Raw genomic sequence first — 15,300 nt, 5'->3', positions numbered from 1 at the left:
CCAGGAACCCAAACCCATCCATCCTACACCAATTCTTGAGCCACTTGTTAATCTCCCTAATCTCCGGCTGCCTTTCTTGTGTGGCTCGTGGTACAGGTAGTATTTCGGAAAATACTACCTTAGAGGTCCTTGCCCTCAGCTTTTGACCTAAATCCCTGAAATCATTTTTAAGGACTCTCCACCTACCTCTAACTTTGTCATTGGTTCCGATATGGACCATGACCGCTGGATCGTCTCCAGCCCCTCCCAGTAATCTGTCAACCCGATCCGCAATGTGTCGAACTCTAGCGCCAGGAAGACAACACACCGTTCGACGATCACGGTCTTTGTGACAGATTTCCCTATCTGTTCCCCTAATAATGGAGTCTCCCACTACCAGCACCTGTCTGGCCTGCCCTGCTCTCCTGGTCCCCTGCTTACCGGAGCTGGCATTCCCCTGACTGGCAGAGGAAGTGTCCGGCTGCAGCAGTGCCGTCCCTGGACTGACATCCCCCTTATCTGCCAAACGTGCAAACTTGTCGGGGTGTGTCAGATCAGGGCTAGCCTCCCTGGCACTCTTCCCTCTACCCCGCTTTCTAACTGTTACCCAGCTAGCTACCTCACTTTCCTCAGCCTCCTCTCTGTCACCCTCCCCCTCATCTACCCCAAAGACTGCTTGCTCGGTGAGAAGAAAACTCTTTTGCAAATTGTCAATGCCTCTCAGTGTTGCAACTTGCCCGTTTAGAGACTCGATTAGCGATTCCAAACGGGTAATTTGCTCACATCTTGAACAAAGATATACACCCTTGAACTCCTGTTCCAGGACTGCATACATCATGCAAGATGTGCACTGGACTGCGTTGTCAATTGTGCAACACATACTGAATGGGGATTACAACAGTAAAAAAGTAATTAGACCCTGTCTGCTGTAGTTGAAGGACTACCTAGAATTAAGCCAACAACACACAAGGAAATTCTATCCAGCCTTAGTTTCCTGCTCCTTGTCTAGAACGCCTTTTCTTTAACTCCACTTAATAAGAAGCCCACTTAGTAGAGCAAGCCTCAGGAAGAGCAAGCTCTGGAGAGTTCAGTGGTTCAATTTATAGCACCTGGTTGCCCAGGCCACTCCCCTTAATCAAGGGCCAGGCCACTCCCCTTCCTCCAAACACGACGAGTGAAGTTTAGACCAAAAAGTTCTACTTTGGTCTCATCTGACAACATGACTTTCCCCCATGCCTCCTCTGGATCATCCAGATGGTCATTGGCAAACTTCAGATGGGCCTGGACATGTGATGACTTGAGCAGGGGAACCTTCTGTGCAATGCATGATTTGAAACCATGACGGCGTTGTGTGTTCTACCGACAGTGACCTTTGAAACTGTGGTCCCAGCTCTCTTCATGTCATTGACCAGCTCCTCCCTTGTAGTTCTGGGCTGATTTCTCACCTTACTTATCATCAGTGATACCCCACGAGGTGAGATCTTGCATGGAGCCCCAGTCCGAGGGAGACTGACAGTCATCTTTAGCCTCTTCCATTTTCCAGCAATTGCTCCAAAAGTTGATCTATTTTCACCAAGCTGATTGGTAATTGCCCCGTAGCCCTTTCAGCCCTGTGGAGGTCCACAATTTTCTCTCTGGTGTCTTTTGACAGTAGTTGGCGTCTGACTGACTGTGGGGTGGACAGGGGTCTTTAAAGAGCTCAGAGAGGTGCTACTAAGTTAGATTAATGAGTGGAGTAGAGGTGGACTTTTTAAAGGCGCAGTAACAGGTCTTTGAGAGCCAGAATTCTTGCTGTTTCTCAGGTGTTGAAATACTTATGTTCAGCAGTGCAAGACAAATAAATTCTTTCAAAATCATACAATGTGATTTCCTTATTTATTTATTTACTTTTTTATTCTGTCTCAGAGTGGGAATGCACCTACAATGTGAATTTCAGACCCCTCCATGATTTCTAAGTGGGAGAACCTGCAAAATCACAGGGTGTTCAAAAACTTCTGTTCCTCACTGTACAGTATATTTATATATTACTCCTTTATAGAATAAAAAAATCATACCATTTTCTAATATACCCAATTCTGCTAACATACCTTACTTTATCGGTGCAGGTGACCCCTTATCTGCACAGCAATGTTAGAAAATTGTGTCATTTATTTTTCTATAAAAAAATACCCTGATGAAAAAAACATACTTCGGGGAGGAATCACATCGGCGTTTTCAATTCTGTTATAGTTTTCCGTTATAACATGCTTATAATGGAAAATAAGGGAATTGTGAGACAAAATTCAAAATGGAAATCATCGGAATTTAAAACGCCAATTTGAACCGCCCCCCCCCCGCTCACTGCCACTACATTGACCATGTAGTGTTACATGTGACCCTGTCCTTCAGGAATTTTACATGACAGGGACCTAGAATGTTGGCAGGGAGATGATGAGTGTTTTTTTTCTTTTTTTTATAATAGGTACAGCAGGCTGGGCTTGAAATTTAAAAAAAGGTGTCAAGTATGAATTGTAAATGTGTGTGTTGTAGGCAGCACTAAGCTAATGCTGACATCTATGCCTAATTGTATTATTACTGTTGGAAAATATGTGTGGGTACAAAGATCTTTTGGGACGCGTGACTTGATTTGCATAAGGTGCTTAAATATGTAGTGTGAGCTTTTGGAAGTAAAGATAAATAGTGTTCTGCAGACCTCATGGTCAGTAACAGACAGAGGTGGAAGAGTAAGCGGTGATGCTTCTTCTAGAAGCAAAACCAGCATTAATACAGCAAGTAACTAGCTAGATAGTGAAGGTGATTTGTACTAGTAATAAAGGTACTTCAAGGATTTGCTAGTGCATCTGAAGCTGAATATCACGGAGGAGTTGAGGCTGGAACTGATGGGTAGAAAGAAGCCACCTAGTCCATGCATCCTGGAAGTCGCTAAGGCCTCTATAACAGGCCAGTCTGTAACCAAGACCAGCCTGCCCGCCACCTGTAAGACCAGCCTGCCCGCCACCTGTAAGCAACACTGTGTGTCATATGGATGGGCATACCACAACAGAAGAGAGTGTACATTATTTAGTCATTGTGATGAAAAGCCATATGCAAAAGCCTGGGTGTAATGCAAAGAAGCGACTATGAGTTGCTGCCTCTAAAAGGAGCTGTGTTATATTTGCTTGTTGCCCCTTAAAGAGACAGTGTACTTAATTACCTAAGCCTGTGTCCTCATCAGTAGACCCTAACTGCTAAGCCTGTTATCTGTCAAAAGACTGTAACCATTAAGCTTGTTGCCTTATGACAGACCAGTAAAAATGCTCTTTGTTCTTTTTCTTATTTCTTTGTCCTGCTCACTGAGAAGGTCGCACATGCTCTGTTTCATTGTTCAACTGCCTCCTGAGTAAATATATTATTTACATAATAAAAAATTAAAGTTTTAAGTAAAAAAAAAGCTCCCCTTTCCCATAATTAAAGGGGTTATCCCATGAATAATGTAAAAAATTTAAATCAGACATCATATAGTACATGAAACCCTCTTTCTAACAAAGCTAGAACCAGCGCTGTACCTCACATGGATCCAGAGATCTCCTCATTCATTGCTCTGCTAGATTTATATCAAGTTGGCAGCTCAAGGGGAGTTTTTTTTTCTGCTGCAGGTCAGGAGGCGTGTCCATTCTGATTCAGCTTTTGCCCTATCACAACTCAGGAGGCAGTTGAACAATGAAACTGAGCATGTGCGACCTTCTCAGTGAGCACGACAAAGAAATAAGAAAAAGAACAAAGAGCAGGTGGTGCTATACAGATACATGTATTGAATAACTCAGTACTATACAAAATGTTTTATTACATGCAATTACAAAAGTATTCAGATACAGGAGCTGGTTTAAAAATTGTATAATATTTTTCGCGAGACAACCCCTTTTATTCATATAAAATTGTAAAAAATAGGAAAAAAAGAAAAAATAGACATATTAGGTATTACCGCGTCCATATACCATAGTTTGGCTCTATAAAATATCACATGACCCAACCCATCAGGTAAATGCCGTAAAAAAAACCTGTGCCAAAACAGACTTTTGTTTGGTCAACTTGCCTCACAAAAAGTGTAATACCAAGCGCTCAAAAAGTTGCATGTACTCCAAAATAGTACCAATCAAACCATCATCTTATCCTGCAAAAAATGACCCCTACATAAGACAGTCACCGTAAAAATAAAAAAAATATGGCTTTTTGAGAAAATGGCAACACAAAAACAACATTTTTCTTTTCAAAAATGCTTTTACCGTGTAGCACTCAAAACAAAAATAAAAAAATAAACATATGAGGCATATTTGCGTCAGATTAATGTAAAAAAATTAAAATACAAACTTGCCAAAACAGCCATTTTTAGTCATCTCTCCACCTTGCCTCACAAAGAGTGTAATATCAAATGATCAAGAGGTCATATGTACCCCAAAATAGTAGCAATGAAAATGTCACCTCATCCAACAAAAAATGAGCCAACTCATAAGACAGTTGCCTGAAAAGTAAAAAAAAAATATGGCTCTCAGAAAATGGCAACACAAAAACAAGATTTTTTCAAAAATGGAAACAAGAGGGGAGAGCAGCACTCATGGGTAGGACCGCTGTCAGAAAAGGGTGAGTTCAATGGTTACAGATGCTCACCTGATGGAGTTGCGCTGGGAGTGCAGTATCCACGCATGTATGTAGAATACTAAATCCATGTGCTGCCAGGCTTCCCCCTACAGTCACAGGATGTCCGCAGTCAGGAACAGTTAGCGAGGGACAGGATCGGAGGTGACGCAGCTAGCTTACAGAAAATATGGAGGTTTAGCAGTATTCTTTAGTAATAACTTTCTCTTTTAGGTTACGCGTTCAGATTTCTCATTCAGATCTGCTCTTGGTCTGAAACGAGGTCTGTTTGGCCCTGAAACGCGTAACCTGAAAGAGAAACTTATTAAAATGAATAAACCATCGTATCTTTGGTAACCGAGCTGCGCCACCGCCAATCCCATTCTTCTCTAAACTGTTCTTTTCAAAAATGCTTTTACTGTGTAAAACTTTACAAAAATAAGAAAATAGACATATTAGGTATTGCTACGTCCAACAACCTGCTCTATAAAAATGTCACCTACCCTGTCAGGTGAAAGCTGTAAAAAACAAAACTAAACAAAAAAAACTGTGCAGGAACAGTCCTTTTTTGCCACCTCACCGTACAAAATGCATAATATTGGGGTGCTTTTTTTCTGTTACGTCTTGTGAAAATGAAAGATTTGGGGCTAAAGCAACATTTTATTGGGTGGAAGAACGTTTTTACAGCCAAGTGTTTCTAAATTCCGTAAAACGCCTGTGGGGTCAAAGTGCTCAGTACACCCCTTACTAAATTCCTTGAGGGATGTAGTTTCCAAAATGGGGTCACTTTTTGGGAGTTTCCACTGTAGGTGTATCTCAGGGTCTCTTCAAATACAACATGGCACCCAAAAACCATTTCAACTAAATCTGCCCTCCAAAAACCATATGGCACTCCTTCCATTCTCACCACTGCCATGTGCCCATAGAGCAGTTTACGACCACATATGGGGTGTTTCTGTAAACTGCAGAATCAAGGTAATAAATACTGAGGTTTATTTTGCTGTTAACCCCTGCTGTGTTGCAATTACTGAATTGGTGCTTAATAAAACGGTTTTGGAAATTTTCTTGAAAATTTGAAAAATTGCTTCTACAATTCTAAGCCTTCTAATGTGCTAAAAAAATAAAATGACACTTACAAAATGATGCTATCATAAAGTAGACATATGGAAAATGTAAAGTACTAACTATTTTATTATGTATTATTATCAGTCTTAAAGGGAACCTGTCATCAACTTTATGCTGACCTCACTGAGGGCAGCATTAAATAGTGACAGACATGATGATTTCCGCAGTGTGTCACTGATGAGCTAAAAGTAAGTGGTTGCTGAGAATCAGCATCATAATCATTGCAGCCCGGGCCTGGAAAAGAGTCAAATCTACCTGAGAAGAGTCATGGTTATCCATAATCTCCTGCTCTCTCACCCACCTGCTGATGATTGGCAGTTCACTCCTAGAGATAAAGGGGGAAAACTAGGTAGAAGCCTGTCAGTCATCAGCAGGTGGCAGGAGACAGGAATCCATGGGTAACCAGGACTCTTCTCAGGTGGCCGGGACTCTTTTCCAGGCCCAGTCTGCAATGTTTGTGATGTTGGTTCTCAGCAACGACTTACTTTTAACTTTTAAATGACAGACCGCTGAAATCAACTCACCTGTCTCTACTCTATGATGCCTTTAGTATTGGAAGTTGATAAAGTTGATAAAAGGTTCCCTTTAAAGGTAGAGAAATTCAAATTTAGAAAATTGTGAATTTTTCCAAATTGTCTGTAAATGTTGATTTTTTTTATACATAAAGTAAAAATATATTGACCCAAATTTACAGCTAACATGAAGTGCAATGTGTCACCAAGAAGCAATCTCAGAATCAGTTAGATCAGGCATGCTTAACCTGCGGCCCTCCAGCTGTTGCAAAACTACAACTCCCAGGATGCCCTAACAGCCTACAGCTGTCAGCCTACAGCAGGGCATTGTGGGAGTTTTAGTTTTACAACAGCTGGAGGGCCGCAGGTTGAGCATGTCTGGGTTAGATAAATAAAACCATTCCAAGGTTATTACCACATAAATTGACACGTTTCAGATTTGCAAAAATAGGCCTGTGCAGGTAAAAAATTGGCCTGGGGTAGATGGCGTTTAAGGGGTTGTGCCACCATTAAATATTATTTTCATATAATTGAACAGGAAAAACTCACAAGTTGTGAGATATTCTCTTTTTATTTTCATTTTAATGGTGCCCCCTGGTGTTTAATTTGTATAGAAATGTGCGTGTCCATCTACTGAGGTGGTCGCACATGCTCAGTTCCATTCTTCAACTGCCACCAGTCATATCTAACCAATAGAGGTGCAGTAGAAAAGCCACATCCCTCAGCCTGTAGACAATCTAGCAGAGCAATTGGAGCAATGAATGTGGAGATCTCTGGATCCATGTGAGGTACAGGGCTGGTTCTAGTTATGTTAGAAAGAGATTGTCATGTACTGCATGATGTCTGATTTAAATTTTTTGCATCAGTCATGGGATAACCCCTATAACCTGTGTCCACCTGATTTCTTCACCATCCTAGAGTGCGGAGCAAAGCATGCCACTCAGGGACAAATGCAATTCTTTCTGTAAGGTCTGACCCCTTTACAGACATGTTGTAGGTCCTCTTGGCCGACCCCTTCAGGGGCTTCTCTGGTCTGTGTACTCTTCTGCGCCACAATGATATATAGTAAATATTTTAAAATAATTTCCAAAAATATTTTGCCAATGAACCAGTGTATGCAAGCCTGATGTACATGGAGAGCCACGTTACTGGCGCCTCATCAGGAAATAATCGCTGTAGTTTACTGTATTTCTGGTAATGATGTTCAATAAATACAGACCAAAGTCTCTGGGGCCGTGAATTTCTGATGAGAGTTGAATATGACGTAGAGTATAGATAAAGAGCAGTAACTCTGTGCAGATGGTCAACTCTTGGAAATTAGGGACAGCTGGTGACTAGACTATAGCCATATTGGTGGTTTGGCGCCATTGTTACACTTTTTACCATCTGTGCTTGTTTTGATTCATTTGTCTCATATCTGTCATTATTCTGAGACTTGGGGAAGTTTGGTAACTTAAAGTAGCACTCCCACAAAAATGTTTATTCTCTGACCTGTTAGACAGGTGCATGATGTTATCTGTAGTGAAGGTAATCTTCTCACCAGTGACTGTATTTGTGAGTTATAACCTCCCTTCTGATCCTCAGCTGCATCATGTGACCAGCACTCTGATCTTCAACTGACACAGGACAGGAAGTCAGTTACTTCTCTATTCATTCCTATGAGACTGACATTGAGGCTTCCATAGGAATACATAGAGAAACTGACTTCCTGTCCACACATAAGATGCTGTGCTGTTTGGAAAGTCAGAGTGCTGGTCACATGACACAGCTGAGGATCAGAAGGGAGAGGATAACTCACAAATGCAGTCCATGGCAAGAAGATTACCTTCACTACAGTTTAAAACGTGCACCTTTCTAACAAGTCAGAGAATAACATTTTTGTGGGAGTGCTTCTTTAAAGGGGTTGTTTCACGAAAAATATTCTACATTTTTCAAACCCGCACTTAGATCTGAATACTTTTGTAATTGCATGTAATTCAAAATTTACTAAAGCCACTGAGTTGTTCACCGAAATCTGTCTATATAGCGCCACCTGCTGTTTGCTATTTTTTAAATTTCTCTGTCCTTTTCACTGAGACGGAAGCACATGCTCAGTTCCATCCTTCAACTGCAACCAGCTGCAGTGGAAAGGACCCCCCCCCCCCCCCCCTAAGTTGTCAGCTTAAAATAAATCTAGCAGAGCAATTGGAGCAATGAAATAGGAGATTTCTGGATCCATGTGAGGTACAGGGCTGGTTCTAAGTTTAGTAGAAAGAGATTGTCATGTACTATATAGTATTAGATTTTCTTATAATATTGGATTTACCTTAATCATAACCCCTTTAAAGGCAACCTGTCATGTGGGTATTTGATTATAATCTAACTAATTATATACAATCATTAACTACTAAAAAGTATCTTAGATGTATTCACTTACTGGTGTGACAGATGGTTACCTCATAATATACACACAAAGATGCCGCATGCTAATGAGCTGATTCGAGTCCAGCGTGATGTCATTGAGTCCAGCGTATATTTAATTCAGAGCTATAGCCACTCCCCTGCCCACCTGCTGCTGATTCATATAGAAAATAACTGTCACTCAGCATCAGGTGGGCGGGGAGAGTCAGGAGCTCATGAATATTTAGGACTCATCATTATCAGCTGGAGCTTTTCAATACAAGATGTTGGCAGATTGACTGGGTCAATTAAAGAAAGTGACCCAGCATTTTGCTAAGCGAATCAGTCACTTATTTATGTTGCCCTTAGTTAGGACACCATAAAACTGGTGACAGGTTCCTTTTAAGTATTTTTTTGTTTTTGTAATTCCTTTGTGATGTCTCATAACAGCTGATCGCCACGGGTCTGACTCCAAATAACCCCAACAAACATACCTATGACCCCATGATGCTCATATGACCTTCTAGGGTTTATGGGCAGGGGATGGCCCGATGTGATGTTCCTCGGAGGAGGAGTTTATTCACTCGTGGCCATTGATTCCATCCCTTGTGTATGAATGAAAGTATAAGAAAGGCACAGGAGGCCCATGGACTGTTGGAGTACCATACACAAGGCATACTGATAGGAGAGGCGAGAGGGAAGAGGGGAGGTTTGCACACTCATTTTCAGCTCCTGTGACCAGGTGACAAAATACCATTCTCCACAGCCTCCACAATGGCTACCTGTAGCTAAATCTACTTCCAGTGTAGTAGCAGTAGCACACATCTGGAGCCGAGAGCTCTACTATGGAGACAGCAGAACCATGCATGAGCACAAATGTTTTCTATATCTGTATCAGTCAGACATCTGTCCACGTCCTACGTGTCTTCAGCTTTCTTCCTTTGCACTCATACTATTTCTTTCATATTCTTATACATTTAATTCCAAAGCTTTCCCGATTCTCCAGAAAAAGGCTGAATGGTCTCCAGGTTCAATGTCATAGCCCACATAAGAGGGGCCACACTTCTCCTGACAAGTCTGCTTAAGTAACTACAGGGTGAGTCAAAAGTCTCAGGACACCCTTTTATTTCAGAAACGAAAAGGAAAATGAAATATCTGAATACCCCAGCAAGTAGCGGGTGAAGAGACCTATCTTTTAGGCTATGTTTGGAACATGGTTTGAAGAGAAGAGCGAAGTTTTGAAAAATTCAATTTTGGCAACTTTGCCAAAGTTCGCCAAGAAATTTGATTTGTTCTGAGAGAATTTTTATTAATCACTATAAATCAGTTATTCCCAGGCCACTCTGGGTATGGCCACATGGAGCAGCCATGCTGCGGTAAAGAACTGGGTGGCCAATTAGCCCGCAGCTGCCTTTCATTTAATAATGAAGACTGCACTGTATAGTCCTTCTTCATTGTTAATGTCCGTGCAGCACCTTTAAACAGGGGCTGTTGCTGGTATGGGGGGGCTGGTTAGGTGGGGGGCGATATGCATATTATTGCTGTTTTGGTCTGTAATCTCCTGCAGGTTATTTGACAGTAAACACTGAATATAAACCCTTTCAAGCCTGGTTTTCGTTTTGCTCTCCCTGCTCAGATCTCAGAGGTGGATTAATTTGTCTGTTCACATAGCCATATGAGGGCTTGTTTTTTTTTAGTTCTTTTATTTTTATTTTGGGAAAGGGGGTGGTGATTAGAATTTTTATGTTTTTTTTTTTTTTAACTTTTTTTTTTTTTTAACTTTTTTTTTTTTTTTTACCCTTTTTTTAATAGTTCCCATAGGGAACTATAACATGCAGTCACCTGATTGCTATTATCATAGACTTCAATGCACTTGCATTGGAATCTATGATGATTTTAGTACTTTCCTATGGAGCCCTATTACAGGCAAGAGCTCCATAGGAAATACTATGCAGCAGCCTCCTGTCATTCATAAAGACAGGGGCTGCTGCATACAAGCTCCGGCTCCTCTGATCGCCACACGGGAAAGCCGGAGCACAACAGAACTTTCGCTTTCGGTTTTAAAGCGTGCTTTCGGTTTTAAAGCGATGTCCGTGATCTGCATTACTGCCGGTTGTGGACATTCGCCGCAGGTGTCTGCTAAAAAAAGCTGGAGGCCACCTGTGGCTATGGCGCCCGCAGCGGGCAGGAGCGGGCACCATCTCTAAACACGCCCGATAATGTACATGTTCGTCATCGAGCGTGAAGGGGTTATTCAGCTCTGGAATACCCACTTCTCCAACTCCAGCGCTCTCCTGCCCTACAGGTGGGAGCCCTTCTTCTGCCATCTGCTTTTCCTCCTTTTCCACATCATCTAATAATGATGAGAATATGTCATCAGGAACATCCAGCTTCTCATCTCTCTGCATCTTGATGACTTTTCTAGGACATGGAGACTTTGAAGGATGATTTGGAAGAAGTAAAGCCAGCAATAGATGAGGACGGTCATTATTAAGATCTGGCCCCTCTAAGGAGTGCAGACTGGATGGTATTGGTTGGCACGCTGGGCAATTGAATAATAAAGGCTTCCATCTTATTGGTATAGAATGACATTTACGGTTGATGTAGGAATAAGTAAATGTAGGAAGAAATAAATGAAACTGACACAGAATAAGTCTCCCTGCACTGTCCCTGCAGTCTCCCTGCACTGTCTCTTCCCTCTCCCTGCAGTCTCCCTGGACTCCTCCTGCACTCTTTCTCCAATATTCTTCTATTAATCATTTTCAGCAACACTGTCCCTAGCGCATGAGCGCTTGCCACTTCTCTCCCTATGCTCAGTTCTCAGAACAGTGACGGAGACCATGCGGGATGAGGGTTTTATAGGTTCGTGACATCACAGGGGATGACTATCTGCAGATTGGCTGGCTGCAAGGCATTATGGGTGCTCTTGTGTTCCCTCGCCTGTCTCCTCTACACTTAGTTTCGTGCAGCCACTATTTTAGGAAAACCTGATTCGTTACCACGAAGCTGTAGGAAATTCAGATTCTTTTCTAATCAAAGTTTTCCTAAACCTTGGGCTAAATTCCACTTTGAATGCTCAACACTAATGACCGCCATCTTGCGAGCCGCTTTATTGGATCAAGGGCAGATTTTGCCAATGGGAAGGGGATCATGCAGCATATCAAAGAAGACCAGAATGTTCTCAGAAATTGATTGCCACAATCAGATTTGAAATATCTTATGTGGTTCGAAAGTTATCAACACAGAAAGTTCAAAACTTCAAAGTTCAAACTTCTGTGTTCAGCACCAGGGGCAACACATTGAACACATCAAATAGCTGTGCATCACAGGGAACGTTCCCGGTTGTTGTTGCAAGTTTCTGTGTTGATAACTTTTGAACCATAAGAGACATTGCAAATCTGATTGCGGAAATTGATTTCTGAGAAAATTCTAGTCTTTGTTATGCTACATGAACCCTTTCCTTTTCAAAAAATTTGCCTTTGATCCAGTATGGCGGCTTCCACTATGGCGGCTTTCAAGATAGCGTCCATGTTCCAGACATAGCCTTCTTGTTGGGGTATTCAGATATTTCCTTTTCCCTTTCATTTCTGAAATAAAAGGGTGTCCTGTGATTTTTGACTCACCCTGTACTAGCATTCCGCATGTAATAATAATTCTCGAACATCTATTCTTATAACTCTAAGTTGTACTATTTCTTTATTATTCCTGCTGGACGTTATGAATGAATTACTAGCAGTATGGAAAGAAGGTCCAGATGGGTGTTATCCGCTGGGGGTATTCCCCTGCACAGTTTGACACTGGTAGCACTGAATGGATAGTGTCAGACTATGCAGGGTCACAACCCCTGCTGGTAACACCCAGCTGGACCTTTATTGCAAACTGCTAATTATAAGTTATAGAAGGAATAATAAAGGAATGGAGCATCATAAAGTCAGAAGAATAGATGATCCAAAATTGTCATTTCACGGGGGGTGCAAGTAGTTGATAAAGCAGGTCCTGTTGAATCTGATCGGTGCATTCTAATCTCTTTCCCCCTCCTCTTATCCGCAGGTCTCTGTGGTGATGCTGCAGACTGGCGCACCTCTCCCTCGGCCCAACTGGTTGCTGTTCACGGTACGCTTAGCTTCATGCAATCAGATCTTGGATCCTTGGATCTACATTCTCCTCCGGCGGGCGGTTCTGCGACGTCTCTGCTGCATTTTTGTGAGAGTTTCACACGTGCGCGGTGAGAAGCCCATTCGTTGGGATCCAAGGGACTTTCAAAGCTCGGGCCGCAGTGAAATCAGCCAATTATAGGTGCTATGCATGAAAATAATGTACAGACATAATTCAGGAATTTTTGGGGGGAGAAAACATATGGACCACTACCTATACCGGATATAATGGACCCTGTGTTTGCATGGTTGACACAGAAGAATCCAAGAGGCTAGGATGTAGGTCACTAGTGAACATGTGCATGAAATGAGGACTGCTGCTGGGTAATATTGAGAAGAAGACTGTAGTAAGTGCCCTCCTGAACTCATAGATGCTGGCAGGTAACAGCTCTGCACGACTACTGTCTACAGATGGGGACAATTCATACAAGAGAGAAATCACAGTGACTGTTTAACCTCACTTCTTCCTCCTGTATAATAGTAATAAAAATAGACATGCACTCTCAGTTTATTTGGTTGGTGTATGATGGAGCTACCTTCACTGAATTGCCTCAAAGAGGACTTTTCTCTGCATTGTGCTGTTCCTCTGTTATTCATCCTGTAAATGTGTGAATTGGGCTAGTGCTACACACATTTGTCAACTAAAATGTAGATCACAATATTGTTTTGTGACATCACATCTAATCTTCATCTTTGTTGACATCTAATCATTATCTACAGTATATGTGGACATCACATCTAATCATTGTCTGCGTAGACATCACATCTAATCATTATCTATATGGACATCTCATCTAATCATTATCTACAGTATATGTGGACCTCACATCTAATCATTGTCTGTGTGGACATCACATCTAATCATTGTCTACGTGGACATCACATCTAATCATTATCTACAGTTAGGTCCATAAATATTGGGACATCGACACAATTCTAAAATTTTTGGCTCCATACACCACCACAATGGATTTGAAATGAAACGAACAAGATGTGCTTTAACTGCAGACTGTCAGTTTTAATTTGAGGGTATTAACATCCAAATCAGGTGAACGGTGCAGGAATTACAACAGTTTGCATATGTGCCTCCCACTTGTTAAGGGACCAAAAGTAATGGGACAATTGGCTTCTCAGCTGTTCCATGGCCAGGTGTGTGTTATTCCCTCATTATCCCAATTACAATGAGCAGATAAAAGGTCCAGAGTTCATTTCAAGTCTGCTATTTGCATTTGGAATCTGTTGCTGTCAACTGTCAAGATGAAATCCAAAGAGCTGTCACTATCAGTGAAGGAAGCCATCATTAGGCTGAAAAAACAAAACAAACCCATCAGAGAGATAGCAAAAACATTAAGCGTGGTCAAAACAACTGTTTGGCACATTCTTAAAAAGAAGGAACGCACCAGTGAGCTCAGCAACACCAAAAGACCCGGAAAACCACAGAAAACAACTGTGATGGATGACCGAAGAATTATTTCCCTGGTGAAGAAAACACCCTTCACAAAAGTTGGCCAGATCAAGATCTCCAGGAGGTAGGTGTATGTGTGTCAAAGTCAACAATCAAGAGAAGACTTCACTAGAGTGAATACAGAGGGTTCACCACAAGATGTAGGGTTCACCACACGATGTAAACCATTGGTGAGCCTCAAAAACAGGAAGGCCAGATTAGAGTTTGCCAAACGACATCTAAAAAAGCCTTCACAGTTCTGGAACAACATCCTATGGACAGATGAGACCAAGATCAACTTGTACCAGAGTGATGGGAAAAGAAGAGTATGGAGAAGGAACGGAACTGCACATGATCCTAAGCATACCACCTCATCAGTGAAGCATGGTGGTGGTAGTGTCATGGCGTGGGCATGTATGGCTGCCAATGGAACTGGTTCTCTTGTATTTATTGATGATGTGACTGCTGACAAAAGCAACAGGATGAATTCTGAAGTGTTTTGGGCAATATTATCTGCTCATATTCAGCCAAAAGCTTCAGAACTCATCAGACGGCGCTTCACAGTGCAGATGGACAATGACCCAAAGCATACTGCAAAAGCAACCAAAGAGTTTTTTAATAGAAATAAGTAGAATGTTATGCAATGGCCAAGTCAATCACCTGACCTGAATCCGATTGAGCATGCATTTCACTTGCTGAAGACAAAAATGAAGGGAAAATGCCCCAAGAACAAGCAGGAACTGAAGACAGTTGCAGTAGAGGCCTGGCAGAGCATCACCAGGGATGAAACCCAGCGTCTGGTGATGTCTATGTGTTCCAGACTTCGGGCTGTAATTGACTGCAAAGGATTTGCAACCAAGTATTAAAAAGTGAAAGTTTGATTTATGATTATTATTCAGTCCCATTACTTTTGGTCCCTTAACAAGTGGGAGGCACATATGCAAAACGTTGTAATTCCTGCACCGTTCACCTGATTTGGATATAAATACCCTCAAATTTAAGCTGACAGTCTGCAGGTAAAGCACATCTTGTTTGTTTCATTTCAAATCCATTGTGGTGGTGTATAGAGCTGAAAATGTTAGAATTGTGTCGATGT

General features: G+C 41.8%; 1 protein-coding gene across 1 annotated transcript in view; it reads left to right on the top strand.

Moving 5' to 3' along the window:
- Positions 1-12,902, top strand: part of LOC122929444 (prostaglandin E2 receptor EP1 subtype-like) — a 29,630-nt gene extending 16,728 nt beyond the window's left edge. The window contains exon 3 of the mRNA XM_044283009.1: positions 12,657-12,902. Within this exon, the coding sequence (XP_044138944.1) occupies positions 12,657-12,902 (246 nt within the window). The remainder of the gene's footprint in view (positions 1-12,656) is intronic.
- Positions 12,903-15,300: the final 2,398 nt, after the last annotated feature.

The sequence above is a fragment of the Bufo gargarizans genome, chromosome 2 (assembly GCF_014858855.1).
Source record: "Bufo gargarizans isolate SCDJY-AF-19 chromosome 2, ASM1485885v1, whole genome shotgun sequence".
Lineage (NCBI taxonomy): Eukaryota > Metazoa > Chordata > Amphibia > Anura > Bufonidae > Bufo > Bufo gargarizans.
Note: the sequence above shows the minus strand (reverse complement) of the source record. Positions and strands in the feature narration are given on the sequence as shown.